The sequence below is a fragment of the Canis lupus genome, chromosome 7 (assembly GCF_003254725.2).
Source record: "Canis lupus dingo isolate Sandy chromosome 7, ASM325472v2, whole genome shotgun sequence".
Classification (NCBI taxonomy): Eukaryota; Metazoa; Chordata; class Mammalia; order Carnivora; family Canidae; genus Canis; species Canis lupus.
In genome coordinates this window covers 18,124,109-18,147,295 of record NC_064249.1, presented here as the reverse complement: position 1 = coordinate 18,147,295, position 23,187 = coordinate 18,124,109, and the positions used below count along the sequence as shown (strand labels likewise).

General features: G+C 39.5%; 1 protein-coding gene across 3 annotated transcripts; it reads left to right on the top strand.

Moving 5' to 3' along the window:
• Positions 1 to 392: 392 nt before the first annotated feature.
• LOC112648506 (influenza virus NS1A binding protein) lies at positions 393 to 21,980 on the top strand. Of its 3 annotated transcripts, none has more exons than XM_035718481.2 (15): positions 393 to 613; positions 8,380 to 8,608; positions 9,361 to 9,489; positions 9,710 to 9,879; positions 10,006 to 10,081; positions 11,702 to 11,875; positions 12,180 to 12,305; positions 13,646 to 13,753; positions 17,414 to 17,543; positions 17,780 to 18,004; positions 18,459 to 18,580; positions 18,674 to 18,800; positions 18,884 to 19,015; positions 19,159 to 19,332; positions 20,571 to 21,980. In XM_035718481.2, the coding sequence occupies exons 3-15, from the start codon at positions 9,379 to 9,381 to the stop codon at positions 20,822 to 20,824; spliced, it is 1,929 nt and encodes a 642-aa protein (XP_035574374.1). In that variant the 5' UTR covers positions 393 to 613; positions 8,380 to 8,608; positions 9,361 to 9,378; the 3' UTR covers positions 20,825 to 21,980. The 3 variants fall into 3 exon arrangements, with proteins under 3 accessions (XP_035574374.1, XP_025285886.1, XP_035574375.1); XM_025430101.3 differs by lacking the exon at positions 393 to 613 and adding an exon at positions 1,155 to 1,524; XM_035718482.2 differs by lacking the exon at positions 393 to 613 and adding an exon at positions 2,211 to 2,419.
• The last annotated feature ends 1,207 nt before the right edge of the window (positions 21,981 to 23,187 follow it).

The following is a 23,187-nucleotide window of genomic DNA, read 5'->3' as shown; positions in this document are numbered from 1 at the left end:
CCCGGGGTCCTGGAATCGAGTCCTGTGTCACGTTCCCCTGCACGGAGCCTGCTTCTCCCTCTGCTTGTGTCTCTGCCTCTCTCTCTCTGTGGCTCTCATGAAGAAATAAAAATCTTAAAAAAAAAAAAAAAGAATGGGAGGCTCCTCCTAGAAAGGTGGACAAACTAAGCAGAGGGGTCAAAGACAAACAAGGTCTGGCCTAGACCGCTTCAGCGTCCTCCCCAAATCAGGATAAACTAACAGGACATTAGCCTGGAAGCCTCTGCCAAGCGCTAGACTTTACCTCAGCAAATCCCCTCACCTTTAATCTAGGAAACTTTCCAGCATGCTCTTCAGAGTCACATGAAGTCGCTGTCAGAGCCCAGTATGACCTCCGGTGTCCCCTCTTGGGGGCCAAGCTGCCCCGTGGATCCCTAAGTTTGCCATGTGGTCTCAAAGGCCCCCACGAGGTTAGGATAGTTCTCCAGGCTGCTTTTTTTCCAAAAGAGGGCAAGGCCGGCCAAGGAGCGCCACGCTCGGACCAAACAGAAATCCGGGGGACCAAAAGCAGAAGTAAACAGCTTTCTTAGCGCAACACTAATACCACGGAAGGCCTTCTCCGACCTCTCCAGTGGTGGGTCTTTTTTTCTTTTTTTCCGGATTCTGAATCCTTCCACCCCTTCCCCCAGCCTGCCCCTCCCCCCAGCCCCCCGACGAGGGTTAAGGGCCCGCGGCCAGCTGCAGACTCTAAGGTCCACCGCGGCCCGCTCCGGCCCGGGGCAGTGGCCTGGATGTACATTTGACGTCGGGAAACCTAATCTCCCACGTCTGAGCTCCGGCTAGTGTGCCCCTAGGGGGAGGCAGAACAGGTGAAGGCGGCCGGAGGAACCCAGTTCCGGCACAGTCCGAGAGGGCGAGGAGAGGGTGCGAGGCGCGGGAAGGAGACGACAGCGCGATAAGTCGGGCGAGTGGCGCCCGAGCACCGCGCCTCTCCCCCCGGGATCACCTTGCCCTGACCTAGTTGAGCCGCGCAGGCAGGAAGCCAGGCGGGCGAAGGAGGGGGCGGGGCCGGCAGCGGGGGGCGGGGCCGCGAGCGGGCGCTTTCTCGTGCTCGCGTGTGATTGGCCGACGGGTTCGGGCCGGAAGCTGCCGGGAGGCTTCGGCGGCGGCGGCGGCGGCGGCGGCGACGGCGGCGGCGCACGTGGTGACGTGCGAGGGGGTGCGGCGGGAGCGGGCGGCGGCGGCGGCGGCAGTGTCTCCGGGACGCGCGTGGAGGTCGGTCGCCCAGAGCTGCTCGGCACAGTCTCTCCGCCTGCTGCCTCGGCGCGGCAGTGCCAGCGAGCGAGCGAGCGAGTCCCCGCGAGCCCTCGGCGGCGCGGCCCCCTCCTCGCAGCCTCCGCGGACTGACCGCTCGTCTTCCCGCGCGCCCGCTCCCCCCTCCGCGGCCTCCAGGCGCTTTCCGAGGGGCCGATTCCCGCCCGCTTCCTCCTGCTCCCCATCGAAGCTCCAGACATGAGTTTTTCCATCTCTTCAGAGATGAACCAGGTAATATGCGCAGGTCCTGGTCGGTGGAGGGGGAGGAGGGCGCGACCGGAGTCCGCGCCGAGGGATGGTGCGGCCGGCCAGGGAGCCGGTGCGGGGCGCGGAGCGGCGTCCTGGTCCCGGGGGAGGACGCTCCGAGCCGCCGCCGCCGCCGCCGCCGCCGCCTTCTGGGGGCGAGGAGCTGGTGCCGCGCGGGGCCCGCGCTCCCGGCGCTGCCATGGTTGCCGCGTCGCGTCGGCGGCCGAGGCCGGTACGGGCCGCCCCGCAGAGAGCTGGGGCGGAGGCAGTGGGGCGGGAGTTCTTGCCCGGGGGGTCCGGGGGGGGCGCTGGGTCGCGGCGCCGCGGGGCAGGGATGCCTGCCAGGAGGGGGACGCGGGAATCTCTTTTCCCGCTGTCAGGATCCAACCGAGAGTCTGGACTCTCCTCCCTGGGACCGTGGGGGCGCGGAGCCGGCCCCGGGCCGCTTGGGCGCCTCGGGCCTGGGGTGGGGTGGCACCGCGTCCCGGATCGCCGTGGGCCGCGGGGTCCTTTGTTCCCGCTCCACGTTGCCCGCTTTTCTTGCCAAGCGCGGGGAGAAGGGGGCGGGAGGAGGGAGGGAGCGGCTGCCCTGACGTGTCGGCGCTGAATGACTGCGTGGCCGGCCAATCCCAGCCGGGGGTGTGCGGGCGCCGGGCTCCGGGCGCCGAGCCTTGCAGCCTGGGGAGTGGGCGCCCTCCCGGCCGCGCGCGGAGGAAGGCCCGGGGCTACCACCCGGCGCTTCAGTCCACTCGGAGGCCGTCGCTACTTTGTTTTTTTTGTTTGTTTGTTTTTACAAAAGAAATCGGCGGAGAGGTTTGCTCGTTTTCCATTCTCACACGCATCTTGCAAACCGATGTTTCGTTATAACACATTCTTGAAGGTAGGAAAGTATCAGGGAGCATGTAGGAGATGGAGAGCTGAATGTGAGAACGCTCGGGCCACAAGTATTTTAGAAACAGATTTGCTTTTTCCTCCGTACGTACCAGCCAGATCTATTGTCTGAAGCCGCTGACGTTTCAAGACCTATAGCAAGTAGAAATCCGATGCCTAAAGGGCGCGTTTTTGTTTGCTGATGGCTGTTGCCCGCGATGGAGGATTAGGATACCCTGGTATCAGGCTGTTCTTTCAGGACTTTGTGATGATCTTCTGTCTAATAATAAGTAACCACTCTGGAAGCCTAGTCCTATTAACAGTTCAACAAGTCCAGCGTGGACCAGACTACCAGAATCCGCATTTTCTTTTAATAATGCCCGCGCTGGAGGTTGATTTAAGGATAACAACATAATGATGAATAGTTTTAGCCATAATCGTGCTGAAACTTAGTGTCTTAAAGATGTTGGGGGGGGGGGCAGTTGTGTATCTGGAGAGGCGGCAAACACTAAGAATTGGATTAACAATTGTATCATTAAATGCTAGCTGGCAGCATTTATCAACTGTCTGTAATTTGGTAGTTGGTGGTAAAACTGTACTAGAACAACAGACCCAGAATGATTTTCCTCTGAATTTTTCTAATACATGAAATCCCTATAGTTCATAGATATTAATTTCTTGATTTATCTTAATTTGCAGTTTTGTTTTTCTAACACCCCCCTCTCCCCCCCCACCCCAACACCGCCAAAAAAAAAGCCCGAGAGGATCTCAGGTTTTCATTTTAGTTTTAAATTGCTGTCTTTGGGGCTACTTAACTTGGGAGTGGGATTTTTTTCTTGCTTAAGGTATATTTTAGATGGCAATTGAATAGTTTTGCAAATGTGGTTTTTTGATGTAAGATGTTTTCTTACTAGGGAAATGTCTTAACCACTGATACTAAGATGAAGTACTGCTGAAAATCATTCATTGACTTTTCAACAATATGATTTTATAGGGCAGTCCGGGTGGCTCAGCGGTTTAGTGCCGCCTTCAGCCGAGGGTATGATCCTGGTAGCCCCAAGATCGAGTCCCACGCCAGGCTCCCTGCATGGAGCCTGCTTCTCCCTCTGCCTCTCTCTCTCTCTGTCTCTTATGAATAAATAAATAAAATCTTGGAAAAAAAATATGATTTTATAATCAAATCTCCATGAAGGAGTTCTAAAAGGTTGGAGATCCTTCCACTTTATTATGCTAGAGAGTGTAAATGGAGGAATTAAGAACAAGGGAGTGATCTCTGGGTTTTTGTTAACACATAAAATATATGCTTATCTGCACTTGTAAACTTGAATTACTACCTTGTAAATGATTTCTAAACTTATCAGTATTTTCCCACCTAGCTGGTCAGTATTCTTACACTTTTGGTATCAACCTGGATACCCAGCAGATACCTGAGCATTATCATGCCCCAAAGCAAATTCCTTTTTTTCCCTTTTTTCCTAACATTGAGCATGCAGCAAACTAAAAATAAAGGTTAAATCTTTTTGGAATTCTAATTTTGATACTGATTTTGATGGTGCCACATAAACCAAGCTAATAAGCAAGGGGATATAATATCTTAACGTCCGTACTTACCATATTTTATCTGTTCCTCTAGACCCCCCCTCATCCGACCAGTTCTAAAAGTGTTCTTGCTATAATCTCTTTCTGCTCCGGCATTGTTTAAACCTTAGCATTGATCTTTATTTCTTCTCCCACTATTTACCATATGCATCCTGCAGACCATAATCCATTGAAACAGAAACAGCTTCAGTTTCTGGAATATGTATGCTGTCATACCACTTTCCTCTTTTGTTTGAACTATTTTCTTTCTTTTTTTTTTTTTTTTTGAACTATTTTCACTGCTTGATTTATCTGTCTTTCTGGTTGGTCTGTGAAGTATTCAGGGCTGGGGAATGGAGTTAACTCTATTGGTATTATGAGCATCCCATTCCAAATTGTGCCTGCCATATGTTTGGTGCCATAAATTTGAATCTAAGAATTTCAGAACAATGAGGATGGAGCAAGCAAGTTAGTGAGTTTGGTGAGTTTTTTGATATAGATGGATAGTCGTGGTAGTTTGAGAGGGGACATGGGTAATGTTTATTTTTTTAATTTGTATTTATTTATTTGGGAATGTTTAACTTCTAGTTTTACAAAGATTAATTTACTTTGTATAATTATAAAATCTGTCTTTAAAAAATAAAGTTCATTGCTATTTTGTGAGTTGGCTGCCCTCAAAAGAGTGCCTTGAAACTTAATATTTGTAATTTGCCTTGAAGTTTTAAGGATGCTTTGAAAGTTTGAAGATAACATTTTAAATTGCACTTACTGAAGGCCCAAGAAGAATTTGGAGGGGAGGCCATATTGTGCCTATCTTTTTTTACAACTCTTGGGTAAGACCTGTTGAATTGTGTTTCGGTTAAGCTAATCTTTTGGGGGCCTGTGGTAACATAAAAGTGAACTTCTGAGTGTTACTAAAGCAGTTTAATTACTCATTTATGAGGCTTGTGTCTCCATTTTCTTGCACTGGCCATACTAAGGAACTTAAGTGTATTTACCAGACTATATTGTATTTGACCCCAGTTTTAATTTTTAAGGTGGATTAGCTGAGTGTGTATTTTAAATACCAAAGAAAATTTTGTAAGGCTTTAATTCCAGTGTAGTTAACATACTGTGTTATATTAGTTTCAGTTGTACAATATCATGATTTGACAGTTCCATATATGACTCCGTGCTTATTAAGACAAGTGTACTCTTAATCCCCTTTACCTAGTTCACTCATTCCCTACCTACCTCTTCTCTAGTAACCATCTCTTTGTTCTCTATAGTTAAGGTTTATTTGTCTTCTTTTTTTCCCATTTGTTTCTTAAATTCCACATGAGTGAAATCATGTGATATTTGTCTTTCTCTGCTATATTTTGCTTAGCATTTTACCATATTGTTGCAAATGGCAAGATTGCATTCTTTTTTTTATGGCTGAGTAATATCTCATTGTGTGTATATATATGTTATATAATGCCACATCTTTATCCTTTTATCTATAGATAGATACTTGGGCTGCTTCCATAGTTTGACTCTTGTAAGTAATGGTGCAGTAAACATAGGAGTGCATATATCCCTTTGGAGTAGTGTTTTCATATTCTTTAAATTCCAAAGAAAACTTTTTAAGTTTTATACTTTTATGGAACTCTAGGATGTTGGGGCTTTTGGCTTGGTTTGCCTTTTCAAAGAAAAAAATTCTGCCCACATTTTTATTCTACCAGTTACTGAGTTTGAGTTTCATAGAGCAAACTAAGACTCATGAATTTTTAGAATTGGTTGAAACTCAATTTGCCCATTGCTTACTTGAGGGAAAGTGACTGTGAACTTTCAAAGACATGATTTTGCAGGGAGGAGTTAATATGACCTCCTCCAATTTGGGGGTGAGGGGGAGGTGAGAGTAGGGACCTATAGCATATAAAGACAGTAAATGAATAAACTAAATTTGCTGCATTAATTTAAATGTCAGGTGGATCCGGGCTTATTCTTAAAATCAAGTAGAGTTGAAATGATCATTAAAGAACATTGAAGAGATGAAATTCATACTAAGACCTTGATGTACTAGAAAGTCCTCAAGTTCTAAATGTAGAACTCATTCTATTGCAAAACTAATATTGTACACATTTGTATGCCTAGAGTTGCTCCAGAAATTCTCCAGTGTTTTCTTCCAGTGGACTGAAGCGGCCAAAAACAATTTAAGTTAGAAGTTCCAATTTATGAGCAGCCTGGGTGGCTCAGTGTTTTAGTGCCTGCCTTCATCCCAGGGTGTGACCCTGGAGACCCTGGATCGAGTCCCACGTCGGGCCCCCTGCATGGAGCCTGCTTCTCCCTCTGCTTGTGCCTCTGCCACTCTGTCTCCTCTCTGTGTATTCTCATGAATAAATAATAAAATGTTTAAAAAAAAGTTCCAATTTATAAAATATAAATAGATGTCATTTTTATTTTTGGTTAGATGAAGACTAGTTTACAGATCAACACTGAATAAATAAAACTGGTCAGTGTTTAAGATGTTCATAAATCTCCATATCATAAATTTATGATTTTTCAAAAAGCATATTTTAATTATAGCAATATAATTGGTGTGGAGGGATTCCGCACCCCCCCCCAACCCTTCTTTTAAGAACAGCTTATGAAACTGAAGTGAGGAGTTACCAAGCATGTCTGTGGATTGGCGACCCAAGTATATACCATATATACAAAGATTTTCTTAATTTGCGTTGGGTCTTGGCTAAAAATGTCTGAAGGCTTCCTTAGGATGGAATGTACTGTGTACATAGAATTGTGTGGTACTTGGAAATCATTTGTTAGAACTGATTTCTTAAAAGCAGAACTAATCTAGATGCAGCTGTAGAGCAGAAGAAATCATTATTACGTAATGATATGATACAGTTTCGTTGCAGGGGTAAGCATTGACTGCAGTCCCAACCTGAGTCAGAATTACTCAGGCAGGGTATCCTTGAAATAGAACTTAAGTTATGGAGAAACCAGTTAGGGCATGTGGTATCCAGCTACATTACAGATTGTGCGTGTTGAATTTAACAGTTTGTTCAATTGGAGTTGGACCAGCCTTCAGTGGGTTCTTGATTAAGTGATTCTTCATTCACCTGAACCTAATTGTTAGAATTCTGGGTTTGATTGATGTATAAGGAAAATCCAGGAAATTTTAAGATGTCCATTTTAAAAACTATGCACATCTTTCAAATTATTTATTTAGTTCTAGTTTCCTGAATTTGACACTTATAGTTGATGACAAATGAAAATGGGGGGAAATGGAGGTGGGGGGGAAATGGAGGTAGGGAGACTGAATATGATTACTTTGAAGATGTGGTTTGAACCAGAATTGATTCCATTAGTAGTTTATTACTACAGATGAGAAAAAGGACCGTATAAAGAACACGTATTAGTACTTTCCCTTTTGTTTATTTGGTTCACTTCAACAAAGTACTCATCTTTATATTTAAGTTTCCAGGCTAGTTGTTTTGGTAGTAGGGAGATGGGGTGGATACAAAGATGAACATGACAGGCTCTGCCTTCCAAGGCCTTGAATCAAGGAAGATAAGTAGTTCCACAGAGGCCCAATCCAGAACAGGCCAGCTGGAAGATTACACATGCCTTGCAGAGAGGGTTCAGTATGTGGAAAATATGGAGAAACTTCTCACACCTGGAAGAATTTGGCAGGGGTTCTATGGAGGGAAGAGTTCATCTGGCAGAGGTTGTGTTTAGGGTATTCCAAAAAGAACAACAACTTGAACCAAAGGTACAGAGGCTGGGAAGAACAGACCACATTTTGCAGAACAGTGTATCTGGTTTGACTTTAACAATGTATACATGTATAAGAATGATGCCCAGGGATCCCTGGGTGGCGCAGCGGTTTGGCGCCTGCCTTTGGCCCAGGGCGCGATCCTGGAGACCCGGGATCGAATCCCACGTCGGGCTCCTGGTGCATGGAGCCTGCTTCTCTCTCTGCCTGTGTCTCTGCATCTCTCTCTCTCTCTCTCTCTCTCTCTCTGTGACTATCATAAATAAATAAAAATTAAAAAAAAAAAAAAGTACCTTAAAAAAAAAAAAAAAAGAATGATGCCCAAAGGTTACTTGCTGTCTGGTGAAAATGGAGAGATCATGTTTGTGTGTTGCAATCTAATAATAAAGAATATTAGAGTTAACCAATATTTATATTTGTTCTCTAATCTTGTGCTTGTATATCTCACTTAAATGATACACATTTTTAGCTCCTGTCTTCCAGGGAAGTTTCTTTTTGTTCTGTTTTGTTTTTGGATCACCTGAATAGTTGCAGATTAAATGAAAAATGTTTATGTATAGTTGCATTTGTGTCATTTACATCAGCATTTCTTTAAGGACTTTGTATGATCCTCTTAGATCAATGACAGTCTTTGACCATTGTCATTATTACAGATTATGATGCATGATTATCACAGAAGAAATTCGTGTCTATAGCTTTTAAGGACTTGATTACATCATTTCAAGCCTGATAGTTTTGGAATCACCATTAGAGCTTAAGACACCTCTGCCTTCACTTCAACCACCTGTCTTCATACCTTGAGGAAGTGCTGAGTTTTAACACTCCTTTGTCCTTGGAATATCTAAGAAGTCCCAGAAATCCCGTTTCTTGCCAGTTCAGTAGGTAAGTGAATATTCAGTGCCCAGTGCAACATTAAGACACATTGTTTTTCTGAAGACTGTGCCCAGTACACTAATAGCCTTTCATAACTTTCTTGAAGAGGAAGTCAATAATCATTTGTAGAAAAAAAAAACATTTTTCTATTTTTTTCTTTCTGCAGATCGTTTTGAATTAAGTCAGCTCAAACTGAAATCTATTACTGCTTTTTAATGATAGATCTTGTATAGCCATTTGTCAGTTCACAAGTAAAGGTGAAATGGGCATTTTTAAAAAGAACATTGTTTCTAATATCTATTCTTTGGAGATAAGTGATTTCTAATATCTGAACCTTGCAAAGGGAACAGAAGTTAAGTTTGTCTTATATATCATTTTTGTCATTTGGGAGTAAAGCAGCCCAAATGAGGGAAACCTGTGATTACAACTTTACGTCCTTCCAGGCTTCTTAGGTTGCTTGTTCTATGGGTTTGGGCAGGGCTGGGTTGACCTTTTCCCTCTGCAGTGAATGTGTATGGAAACCTAGACAGAGGTGTTGAGATACTCACCGCTGTATGAATCCTTTAAAAGACTTAGGACCAAAGTTTAGGGAGCACAAACACTTGGACATTCAGTGCCAGTGTTTATGCAGTGTTTTTGTGTAATAACATTTTTGTGTTGATAGGATGGAATTTAAAAATAAACCATATTATTCTTCAAGATATAATTATAAAAATCATCATTCACAAGTAAAGTAACACAGCTTTCTTTCTGCTCTATAGCCAAATTTATAAGCAAAAATGATTCCCAATGGATATTTAATGTTTGAAGATGAAAATTTTATTGAGTCTTCTGTTGCCAAATTAAATGCTCTGAGGAAAAGTGGCCAGTTCTGTGATGTTCGACTTCAGGTATTTAAAACTTAATTGGAAACCTACAAAAATGATATTTTATTACCAAAAGCAGTAAGTTCTTAGATTTGCTTATTTTATTTTTCATGGTAGGCATTTCATGAAATAACTTTAAAAAAGTGATTTACCTATAAACATTAGATAAGGAATCTAATGTGGTAATTAGCTAGAGAAATACATAGTCCACAATACTTCTAATTTTAATTCCTTATAATTTCAGGTCTGTGGCCATGAGATGTTAGCACACAGAGCAGTCCTGGCTTGCTGCAGCCCCTATTTATTTGAAATCTTTAATAGTGATAGTGATCCTCACGGAATTTCTCATGTTAAATTTGATGATCTCAATCCAGAAGCTGTTGAAGTTTTACTGAATTATGCCTACACTGCTCAGTAAGTGCTTTATAATTGTATAATTAGGAGATGCCATCAGGAAATTCCAAGTCTCTCTAAATTTATTTCAATTAACTATCTGTTTTAAGGCTTTAGTATCCTAAGTGATAACTTTTTTTTTAATAGGTTGAAAGCTGATAAAGAATTGGTAAAAGATGTTTATTCTGCAGCAAAAAAGCTGAAGATGGACCGAGTAAAGCAGGTAGAGTACCAGAAGTAACATATAAGGGGGACTGTTAGTAACAAGTCTGCTTTTTCATGGTTAGGATGCATAATTTATCATAAGCAATTTGTCAGGGACGCCTGGGTGTTTTAGCAGTTGAGCGTCTGCCTTCGGCTCAGGGTATAATCCTGGAGTCTCCGAATTGAGTCCCACATCGGGCTCCCTGCATGGAGCCTGCCTCTCTCTCTCTGTCTGTCATGAATAAATCTTCTTTTAAAAAAATAAGCAATTTGTCAGTTTCAAGAGCTTAAAAATGGCCCCTTTTTCCTATAGAGGAGTGAATGTTATTTTTTTGTAAATTTATTTTTTATTGGTGTTCAATTTGCAAACATATAGAATAACACCCAGTGCTCATCTCATCAAGTGCCCCCCTCAGTGCCCGTCACCCAGTCACCCCCACCCGTGAATGTTATTTTAACCATTTGTTAACCATTTAGCTACAATAATATAGCAAGGTCATACTTCTCTCGGATAATTTAAGCTAAACCCTTGGTCTTCTAGTAGTCTTCTTGGCCAGGTAGCTGTAGCAGTCATTGATAGCAGGGTGTAAAATACTCTTTTGTCTCAAGAGTTAATTAACTTATATTCCCAGATCATTTGTTCGTCGACCCTTTGGAGTGTCTCTTTAAAAGGACTCTTTCTAGAATTTAACGTCCTTGAGAACTGCTTCATAATTCATAAGATAAAAAGCATTTAATTCTCTAATTTGGAGGTCAGTATACTGCAAGCATCAAGCCAGCTGCCTGTTATAAAGTTTTATTGGAACACAGATTTCATTTACATATGGTCCCTGGCTGCTTTCCACCTAGTGACAGAGTTGAGTAGTTGCAACAAAGACAGTATGTCCCAAAAGCTTTAAAATACTGTTTAGCCCTTTAAGGGGAAGTTTCCTGATCTCTCCTGTAATGTCATTTCTCTGCTTAAAAATCCTTCTATACTAGAGTAGCCCCTGGGTGGCTCAGTTGGTGAAGCACTTGCCTTCACCTTCCTGGGATTGAGCCCCACATCAGACTCCTGCTCAGTGGGAAGCCTGCTTCTCCCTCTCCCTCACTTGTGCTCTCTCTTGCTATTTCTGTCACTATCTGTCTCTCTTAAATAAAAAAATCCTTGTATGATTTATAGCACATATTCCTCAAGTTAGCATCACCGGTATTCCCTAATATTGTTGTTGTCTTTCCAAAATTGTTTCCTATTTATCTTTTGCTCCAGCCAAACTAAATTGTTCACAGTATCTCTCTTCCCTACTTCCTCTATTCTGCATTCAACATCATCTTTCTTATAGATCCCAGCTCAGATATTGCCTTCATGATAGGTCTTATCTAATTACTCTATTTGGAAATACTTATTTGAATATTTCATATGCATTATCACAGCATTTCAGTGTGTTGCATCTTTCCTTCAATAGCTGAGACATTTGTATAGCATTCTTTAATGTTTATTGTTCGTATGCATATGTTCTTCCCAATGATAAAGTTGTTCAATTAAGGCAGTGGTTTATGATTCATCTTTATATCTACACATAATGCTTATACATTGAGTATTAAATATTTGTTAAATAAAACCTATGTAAGTATTGGTATTGTGTGTTTCTTTTCCAAGGTTTGTGGTGATTATTTACTATCTAGAATGGATGTTACCAGCTGCATCTCTTACCGAAATTTTGCAAGTTGTATGGGAGACTCCCGTTTGTTGAATAAGGTTGATGCTTATATTCAGGAGCATTTGTTACAAATTTCAGAAGAGGAAGAGTTTCTTAAACTTCCACGGCTAAAGGTAAGGAGTAAAAATCTATAAAGAGGTACTTAGTTCCAGGCACAGAATCTTTGTCCATGTTTCTAGCATGTAAGTAACAGTTGCAAAAAGAAAACAGTACATAGGAATAATACTGTACTTTTAGCAGTGTAACAGTTTTCTGCCCACCTGTTTTATTTTTTGGCTACTGATTTTCTTGTAAATTAGACTAAATGTATGGAATGCAGTTGGGCATCTGTGACCGTTTTATTATGAAATTGAGTACTAAGCTGAGAATTAGAGACTCAACACTGATCTATGTGTTGCTGTTTTTTCCTAACTCTAGTTGGAGGTAATGCTTGAAGATAATGTTTGCTTACCCAGCAATGGCAAATTGTATACAAAGGTAATCAACTGGGTGCAGCGTAGCATCTGGGAGAATGGAGACAGTCTGGAAGAGCTGATGGAAGAGGTTAGTTTTAAAGTAAATGGGATTCAACAATTCTTAAAAATTATTTTGCTATAACATGAAGGATTCCCTTTCACTTTTATTTTATAACCATGACCCTAAAGAATTTAAATTTTGCTATAGGTACCCCTAAGCTGAGAAACAGGGGGGGTGTCCAGGTGAGCTGAATGAACTGTTCAGTTTGGTCTTCTGCTTTTCTTTTTTTATTTCTTTGCTTATTATGTGCTGTTAACTTCCTTTAAGTAGCATGTAATTTGCTTTAGAAATGGGAGGTGGTACTGAAATTTTCTGTAGATTCTTAATTTTTCTTCACAGGTTTTTGCTTTAAATTTAAAAGTAGGTAAAAGCTTCTAATGGTTGTTCCTCCCCATTGATTTATCTCCCCATAGGTTTATTAACAAAACTAGGATACCCAAGACTGAAGAAACAAGAAGAAACCTCAAGTGTATTGACACGTAAAGAAGCAGCAGTCCTGCCCCAGTTCTCCTAAGAAAAATCCGCTGTGGGCAGAGAACGATGATGATTTAATGGTGTTTACTCCTTTACAGGATTCTATCTTTAAAGCTTTGTGTTTTTCAATGGTGTTGTTCATACATATAGTGACTCACTTAACTTGGGCTACTTTTTAAAAATACACAAGAAAAATTTGATGGCGAAATGGTGGGAATTAAACATATGCAGATGGAGCAGTGGAGTGACCTTGCATCTGTCGTTTCACTTAAGCCTTTCAGATTCACTAAAGGCTTATCAAATCTGTTAGACCTTTAAACGTACTGTTATTATGGTCTAAGAAGGCTAACAGGTGATCTTTAAGTTTATATCATTTCCCACTTGAAAATCAGGTGCATTAACCATGTGTTTGCATCTGCTAAGGGAAGTATCTACAGCTTGTTTGCGTTTTGCATTTGCTTTTTATCTGTTTTTCTTGACGTTGCCTACAGGACAGAAATATGTTAATGCAAATCAGACCACTTCAAAGGTGTAAACCATATTCCATATTTAATTGTAAATATGTACATTCTTTTAAGAGCCTATATATATTGTACTAGTGCTTTTTTCTTAATGCTATATAATAGAAGCTATGAGAAAATGAAGATTTCTTTCAAGCCAATCAAGCCAAGGACTCTTCGGCCAGTATTAGAAGATTCTGTATTTGATTTTTGTTTTTTAAATTTTTACAACCATGACCTGTATTTTCTTTACTTCGGGATCCTGCCAGAGCAAGATGTCAAGAAGTTCAAGAAGCACACTGGAGGTTACCTTGAGGCATTTGTGTGATCTTCATACTAGTGGAGTAGCCATGGAGACGGTAGCCACATGGGTGTTCTGTTGCTGTTTTGCAGGTTCAAACCTTGTACTACTCAGCTGATCACAAGCTGCTTGATGGGAACCTACTAGATGGACAGGCTGAGGTGTTTGGCAGTGATGATGACCACATTCAGTTTGTGCAGGTACACATTGCACATCTGAGGTAACCTCAGGTTAAAATGTGATTAGAGCATTTTATAGTGTACTGAAATTTTCCTTTAATAAAGGAAAGTGGAAGAATTTCATTGGTATAACTGAACAGAAACATTTTCGGGACAAAACAAGCCTATCATTTTGACAGTTACTACTGTTTTTTTGCCACATAAAAAGAAGTGAATTCAACACATTGAGATTTTTTTTCCTCAATGAATAGGATTTATAGGTAGTAAGAGAAAAGGCCAATAAGATGAAGCAATGTAGAAATTGATTTTTTGAGTTAGATTACAAAACATAGTTGTTTGCGACAAATGAGTGTTGTTAGACCCAGATTTTTTTCAAAAATCTCAGGTATAAACTTTTTTTTAGTCTGTGGACAAATAATTAACAGGAAAGTACACAAATCATAAGTGTCAAATAGTGAACCCACTAGTTTAAACACTGCTTGGTTCAAGAAGAGATTTCTACCATTCTAGAAGCCTTCCCTTGCCCATTCCCAGTCACTTCCCTATACAACCTAGAAGGAAACCATTATTCTAACTTCTGAAACAATAGATGGGTTTGCCTATGTTTGAAATGTACATAAATGGTCATATAGTATGCATTCTTTTGTTTGACCTTTAGCTCAGTATTGTATTTATGAAGGATAAACTAGAGTAGGCTGAGTTAACCCAGTTTTAAGGAGTGGTTTTATTTAATAGTTACCAAGTACATGATAGAACTAACATTAGGTACTCAGGTATTCTGTGTCAGTAGTGGCCAAATATCTTTATTTTCACAAAAAGTGTCAGGGTTTGAGTTAGTTGAGAAATTTGTTCGTAGTTGTGCATTTTGAGCATTTAGGATATTTTTTCCTCGTAACTCTAAAGATGTTACCATTTTTTTAAAAAAATTACTCTTTCAATAAGCAAATTTGGAGTGCCTGATAAGTTAGGCCATGATGTTAGGTATGGGAGACAGAAATGTATGTGAGAGACAGGTCACAAGATTGGAAAAGTAAGTAAATGCCACCTGATGGCTTACACTTGATTCTATAGTAGTGAGGAACTTTCAAAGATTTTTAGACCAGGTACGAGGGTGATACGAAGAGAGATTTTTGTAACTTCAATAAGCGTGAAACGGCAATAATCCAACAATAGGGGGATTGATTAAATTACTATATTTCTATATAGCAAAAATCTATGCATTGGTCGTATTTTAGACACATGGTTAACTATCAGGTAGGCAGTCTCTAGGTCACGGGACTCTAGGTGATCTGTGGTTTGTTTCCTTTTATTTTTCTTACTCTACTAAATGATTGCATTAAACCCTTCAATTATTTATGACCAAGTACAAAGGTAGACTAAAGCTTGTGAGAACAGTTTACAGACTATTACAGCCAGTGGCTATAAAATGATGAGTGCTTGATCCAAGGGCCTGAAGGAGGAAGAGTAGACTGTAGACATTTATAGTTTCAAAAGTTAGTGATCATTTAGAATAAGAAAATGAAGGAAAGGGAAGAATTTGAGAAGGTGGGATTCTGACTGTGACTCATTAGAAGAAGGTGGTTCCTTGGGTAAAGATCATGAAGTAAAACAGGATGAGGGGACACATTAGGCTTGAAAAATAGGAAAAGGGTTTGAGAAGAAGCCATTAGGAAAGGAAATAAGAATCAAAACATTAAAAAGCTAGCGAGCATAGGAGAATGATAGTTAACTGTGTCAAATCATTCTTTGAGAGGTTATGTAGAAGAGGGTTATAGATACCTTCTCTTTCGCATTAGTTTTGGGAGGCCACTTGGTAACCTTTAGTGGGTATAGGTTCCAAAGAGGATCCCTTAGCTTAAGAAGTAATAGTGTCTGAAAAAGAAACAGTCACCAGAGATTACCCCCTGGGAGCTAGAGGCAAAGAAAGTGGGACCAGTGGGTGGCTGAGTGAGAGAAGTTGATGGAGGAAAGTTTGAAGATAAAGAAGAAAGGATGGTGTTTGAAAATGTTTCGGAAGGAATATAAAGGAATTAACCAGCATTTCTGTATGACTTGTTTAAAAAACAAAACAAACAAAAAAACCCTAGTGGTTTTCATTGTTACCATGCTTTTCTCTTTCACGTTTTTTTCTCAATTATAGTCTAGATGTTAGAATAGTTTTCTTACTATGATAAATGCTCTTAATATAAGCATCGTCAATATATAATACTTTGGATCCCTTCTTCCCACAGGTTAGGATGGGGTTTTATGTACCTTGTAATTTCTAGTAGCAGAGGACACAAGTCTGTCATAAAAAGGCTTTATACTCAGAATTTCTAATCTTTTAGTTGTGTTGCATTAGGCAATGCATGTCTTCTCTGAGTATTGTTACCTATAACAAGATTGACAGTACTGCCCTTACTGGATTAAAAGAGATGATGTGAATAAAGCGCCTATATACCTAGGTATATAATGTCTAAGTAGAATTTTTTTTTCTAAGTAGGATTTAATGCTAACATGGTACATTCTCTGCCTTTTCTCAAAATAGCCTTCATATTCTGTAAAAATGGCCCAGACCAAACTTTTCACAGTTTCAAGTAGCTGCCAAAATCTTTTCCTCTAAAGAGTGTTACATGGCTTTTTATTTCCCCCAAAATAGGAATTTCTGCTATAAATCTTACCTACCCATGTGGCTCTGGCCCTGGGGATAAGCAGATTTGGTCAGGTACTGGAAGGTGGTACCTGTTCATTTGGTAGTTCTTCTTAGGATGTCTTTGACTCCTCTAGTTCTGTATGATTGTATCCTTTAAAGTGTCAAGGGCTAAAGTAATTGGGAAAAAACCATCAAAGGGAACTCATACACAAGAACAAAATATAATTCTCTTACAGTCATTTGAAAATTTATAGCTTTGCCCATTTCTCCTCCTCTTAGTGTACCTGTGTATTCTACTTTTGTGAATGTTTGGTTCTTTTAGTATTATTGTTCCACTTCTGGTTACTATTTTTTATTTTTGTGTTTTGATGTAGTTTGATTTGTCAAAAGCACGCTATAATACCTATAAGGTGGTCCTGAAGAAAAATGCCATTCAGTGTTTTTTTTAACTGCCACTTTTGTCCTGGAAAATAACTTCTCAGAGGAACTGGATTGGATAAATGTCTGGTCACTTTTGCTGGCATTGAATGAAAGATCTCCATACATAGGATTTAATTAGGTTTCACAGTTGCTTAGAGACAATGAGCTAAATGTATTATTTCAGATAATTCATACCCTTTTAAATTAATAACTTCTTTTGGAAGATGATTCTGTACTTAATATAAAGAGTATGTGAGCTTATGTAGATAATGGGGGGGGTCCTTCTTTTCCTCCTCCATTGAGGTATTGTGATACTTGATATGCAACTTTTTTGGTTTTTTGTTTTGTTTTGTTTTTTGTTTTTGTTTGTTTTTTGGCTTAAGTTGAGCTTTTCCTGACCAGGCTCCTTGTCTAGGTGTAGTTGTTTCATTACAAGTGGAGATGGAAGTATGCCAATAATTTGTGACAGTTGGAAAGTGTTGATTTGTCTTAAATTTAGGTATGCTATATAGGTCATACATAGGTGAAAAATACTCCTGTTTTTTCAGTGTTGTGGAATAGCAAAGGAACAGAGGTACACCAGGTATAGTCTTTGGCTAGGTTTCTGTAGCTACCTCTTGATTTTGCAGAAAAAGCCACCACGTGAGAATGGCCATAAGCCGCTAAGTAGCAGTTCCACTGGATGTCTCTCTTCTCCAAATGCTACAGTACAAAGCCCTAAGCATGAGTGGAAAATCGTTGCTTCGGAAAAGACTTCAAGTAAGTATATTACACTTGTCAGATTATCTTTGAGTTATTTGTTTTTAAAGAAAAAGTCTTGAGGAGAACCATTTAATAACTTTGAAAGTGACTATTTGTGGAGAAAAAACTCCGAAGCAACTAAACTTGGAAAACAGCAGATCGTTCAGTCTGGAATCTGGAGTCCCAATTCAGGGTCACACAGCAACCAAAAGTAATAATAATTACATCCTAAACATAAACTTTTGTGCTTACAGATAATACTTACTTGTGCCTGGCTGTGCTGGATGGTATATTCTGTGTCATTTTCCTTCACGGGCGAAACAGCCCACAGAGCTCACCAACGAGTACTCCAAAACTAATTAAAAGTTTAAGCTTTGAGATGCAGCCAGATGAGCTAATAGAAAAGCCCATGTCTCCCATGCAGTATGCACGATCTGGTCTGGGGACAGCAGAGATGAATGGCAAGCTCATAGCAGCAGGTAAGAACAGAAGGATGAGGGTTTTCTTAGAAACTCTCAACTGGCTAAGCCTCTCAAACGGACATTTGTGCTTGCTTGTGACATGTGAACCTTGGAAGAGGGGGTTTAATATGCCTTCTTTCTTGGCATTCCACTTTAAAGACCAAGAAATTAAAAAAAATAAGTGTTACTGTATTGCCTAACATTTAAGTAAATGTCTGTTTCTAATTCTTAAACTCTAATGTAGCTGAATTGTTCTGTCCTTATTTTCAAGCCAAGACTAAGCAGTTTATTCATACTGGTCATGTTGTTTGGCCATTATAAGCCCTTAGTTAAAACGTCAGCTAATGGGGCCTTAGTAAGTTCATGGATAAAAATTCTTTTTCTCATTGTGCAGATTACTTAAATCATTTTGGACCAGAAACTGGTCCAGTTTAGTATCTTAAACTTAAATCTTGATGGTTCTTTTTACCAGGTGGCTATAACAGAGAGGAATGTCTTCGAACAGTTGAATGCTATGATCCACATACAGATCACTGGTCCTTTCTTGCCCCTATGAGAACACCAAGGGCTCGATTTCAAATGGCTGTACTCATGGTTAGTGTATTATGTTGAAGGAAGAAACATATTCAGCTGTTTCTTGTAACTGCAGAATGGCAGAAAGTCTAATCTCTCTCTCTCTTGATACAGGGCCAACTCTATGTGGTAGGTGGATCGAATGGCCACTCAGATGACCTGAGCTGTGGAGAGATGTATGATCCAAGCATCGATGACTGGACTCCTGTTCCAGAATTGAGAACTAACCGTTGTAATGCAGGTAAAATTACTGTTCTTCTGGGATAATCCATATTTAAATACAATTAAATTGTCAATCTATAACCTTATTTTATATTCATATAGGAGTATGTGCTCTGAATGGGAAATTATACATTGTTGGTGGCTCTGATCCATATGGTCAAAAAGGACTGAAAAACTGTGATGTGTTTGATCCTGTAACAAAGTCGTGGACAAGCTGTGCTCCTCTTAACATTCGTGAGTTGCCTTTTTTTCTTTTTTGGTTCTTAAAGTTTTTGGTTTTGTTTTTTTTTTTAAGACTTCTGAATCAACAATATGTATCATACAACTTCTAGTTTTGGGAGATAAAGTAATAATTTTGGCTAAACTTGATTTTATAGGTAGACACCAGGCTGCAGTCTGTGAGCTTGGTGGTTATTTGTACATAATTGGAGGTGCAGAGTCTTGGAATTGCCTGAACACAGTAGAACGTTATAATCCTGAAAACAACACCTGGACTTTAATTGCACCCATGAATGTGGCTAGGCGAGGAGCTGGCGTAGCTGTTCTTGATGGTGAGTGTTGGGATTTGGAAAGGTGAGGAATATGGACTGGCAAGGATTTGTTCTAAAATTCCAAGAGAACATCAGTGATAACTATATAGTTGTATAATTAGAATTCAGAAGCAGCCATCTTTTGTGATGCAGTAGGGATTGACGGCTTGTCTTTTAGAAGTCTTTTCTAATCAGAGACTACTTGAAATAATAATAATAATATAAATATATCAAAACACTAGTCTTGGGTTCACTGAATGAAGTTCTAAGTCCTTTTCTTCCATAAACTATATGCAAAATGTATCATTTGGAGTCTGTTCCTTTAGAGCAGGAATTCAAAGACTTTGATTTGCAAAGCAAATTTAGATCATCTAATTATCTACTCCATACCTAATTGGAAGCAGAACTTAAGACTAATTTAACAAGTCTTTCCAAAGCATTCAACTTATTTTTATGTAGGTGCAGCTTTTCATTTTATTGATTTACATGTTTAATTATGTAATTATAATAATGAGTTTAGTTAGCATTGTCTTAGGAATAAAGCAGAATCTGATTTAAACTTGTGGCTCAACTACTAAAGGCATAGATGTGTAGACATGCCATCAAGTAGCCTACTGGCCTGTAACCTACAGCCCACCCTGAAGCTTGTCAGTTCTTCTATAATATATGGATGCAGACAGATTGACAGATGAGAAAATAATGAATTTTTATTATTGCATATATATTTGAAAACAGTGGTAACTCTGATCTGTTTCCAGGAAGTTTCTGTGCCAAAATAATTTTATATAGTTGAAAGCTCAAAATGTTTAGTTAACTGAAATCTGCTTTACTGTAACTTCTTTTGAATCTTAGTTCTTAGGCACTGGACTGATAAAAAATTTCCAGTGCTCACAAGTACTTTGGCTTGCTGCTAGTTAGCTGCATTTTTAGGTGAATTGCCACCTCTCTCTCTCTTTGCCTCATTTCATCTGTGAGATGGTAATCCTAGTAGCCCACACAAAGAATTGTGGGAATTACACTTCAGTTAGATGTTACCCCTCTCCTTTTAAATTGCCTGAGTTTCATGTATGAATGAGTTTTTATCAATTTTATTCTATTTGTATCCACAGCTCCTAGAGAGAGAGCACTTAAACATTAGTGAGGCATTTAACGAGTACTTTCTGATAGAATGAGCAGGTATTTTACTAAGAACCACTGATTTTAGCAAAAAACAGATTTAGTTCTTATTCTAAATTTACCTTGGTTCATTTCTCTTTTAGGAAAATTGTTTGTAGGTGGTGGCTTTGATGGTTCTCATGCCATCAGTTGTGTGGAGATGTATGACCCAACTAGAAATGAATGGAAGATGATGAGAAACATGACTTCACCAAGGAGTAACGCTGGGATTGCGACTGTAGGGAACACCATTTATGCAGTGGGAGGATTTGATGGCAATGAATTTCTGAATACGGTGGAAGTCTATAACCTTGAGTCTAATGAGTGGAGCCCCTATACAAAGATTTTCCAGTTTTAACAAATTAAGACCCTTTCAAACTAACAGGCTTAGTGATGTAATTGTGTTTAGTAGAGGTACACTTGTGAATAAGGAGGGTGGGTGGGTATAGATGTTGCTAACAGCAACACAAAGCTTTTGCATATTGCATATTATTAAACATGCTGTACATACTTTTTGTGTTTATTGGGAAAGGAATGCAAAGATGAAGGTCTGTTTTGTGTATTTTTAGGACTACTTTGGTTATTTTACTTTTTGGAAGTTGATATTGTAAAAGAATAAACCAAGACTTGATCGGGCATGTCATTTCAAGAAGTCCCCTCCTCCACATTTGTTTTTGCCAATTTGCACATTAAATGACTTCCCTCAAACATGTATTATGGGGCAAGAGGGGGTAGGGTTTAAGATTTAGGCAGTTGGGTTTTTTAAGGGCCCTTTTTCAATAACTGGAACACTCTATACAAGAGACTTATTTAACTAGATGACAATGACTATTTTTGTTTTTATTAAAAGAAAGCTGACATGCCTACCAAGATTTAATCTTTTATGATTGCCTTTTTATAACTTTTTATATTCTTAGCACAGCGCTTTACCTGTTAAAGATGTGGCAGGTTCAAATTACTGAAGCAGAGTGGCAGTCTTAAAGGATGCAGAGTGAGGTGTTTCTTTTATACGCCCAGAATGCAAACTTCTAAGCTTTTGCCTCAGCTACATTGTTTTTTTTTTTTGAGACGCAGTACCATGTTTATTTGAATGGAGTTGCTGAACAGTAACATAGCTATGATTTTTATTTGAAACACTGATTTCAAATATTTTGACTTCTTGAGGGTATATTTTATATAGCAAGACACTTAATATATAACAGTAAAGAATGGTGAAGTACTTTATTTTCTAAATAATTCCTGTCTTTATTTATCATTAACAAAGCAATCCTATATAGCGCCCTCGATTGTGAAAAAAATTAAACTGTACTGGGTTTATGAATGCAGCCTTTATCAGAACTATGTTTTTGTTCAGTTTTTCTATTCATATGGATAAATACTGGTTGGGGTGACTATCGAATGTGTCGTGCTACACATATTAACTTACGGTGCCAAAATTAGCACATCCTAATGCTTGCTGCCAATGCAAACATATTAAAGGTACTTTGCAGGAAATCCTTGCACCATGGAATTAATATCCAGATGTTGTTGTGTACTCATTCATGACTAAAAGTTTTGGGAACAATTTTTTTTCCCCCAGTAATGATGAGCTTAAGGTATTGTGGGAAAATAGTCACCTGACATGTTTGAAATAAGAACTGATAAGATTTTTTTTTTTTTTTTCTCAGAGAAGACAAGCACACAGGAATCTAATGAGCCAACTAGGACAAGATGACTACCAGTGGCTAGCTTGGGTTAGGAAGAAAATTGTTCCATTGGTACTTAGACACCTTATTTCTCTCATTTATTCCACAAAGAACCATCAAGAAAGCTCACCTGGTGGCTATGTAATTGCTGACTATCACTGGTTTGGTTCTGGACTAAAACTAGGTTAGCAGGTTGAATTTGCCTAACAGGATGACTTTTTTTTTTAAATGGATCTGTATATGTTCTATTTAGCTCAAGGAAATAAAATTTTAGTTGGGGATTCAGCAGTGAAATTTTTTTTTTAAGATTTTATTTATTCATGAGAGAGACAGAGAGAGAGGCAGAGACACAGTTAGAAGAGGGTGAAGCAGGCTCCCCATGGGGAGCCTAATGCAGGACTCACTCCAGGGACTCCAGGATCACGCCCTGAGCCAAAGGCAGATGCTTAACACTGAGCCACCCAGGTGTCTCCAGCGGTGAAATTCTTGAAATTACTTTTCAGTTCCTAAATAACCTAATTCCTCAGTAGCATTAAGCAACTAATACGTGTGAATACTCTGGGTCAGTTCTCCTATATTCTATTATTGATCAGTCAAACAGGTAGTTTGGTAGTTAAAAGTATGTTTTTTAAGTATGTTTTGAATATAAGAAGCTCCGTCAAGGAAAAAAAAAACAAAACAGTGCTCAGTGACCAGTTTATATTTATCTGCATCTAAAAGATACGTTTTCTTAAGGAAAGGAGAAAATGTGGCATGTCCTCAACAGTTTAAAAAATGTTTTTGCCACCAGGATGGCTTTTGAGTAGTTTAGAAATAACTGGTACCACCCTTGTGATAATTGTAATGATGCATAAAACATACTACATGCCTAAAACAGCAAAACTATAAAACACCTGCTTGAATTAACAATAATTTAAAAAAAAACAATAATTGGCTATATTCACCCATGAATTTTCTTTCATCATGATGTTCAAGGTAGGGTTTTGATTTTTGGTTTCTAGTATCATATATGCTTTCCCATTCAACATGTTTTAGA

Bases quoted from the DNA above. Each gene is read 5' to 3' on its own strand.
- LOC112648506 (XM_035718481.2), top strand. From the start codon at position 9,379: ATGATTCCCAATGGATATTTAATGTTTGAAGATGAAAATTTTATTGAG. The intron at 18,581-18,673 runs GTTAGTGTATTA...CTCTTGATACAG, and splicing joins TTCAAATGGCTGTACTCATG to GGCCAACTCTATGTGGTAGG. The intron at 19,016-19,158 runs GTGAGTTGCCTT...TTGATTTTATAG, and splicing joins CTGTGCTCCTCTTAACATTC to GTAGACACCAGGCTGCAGTC.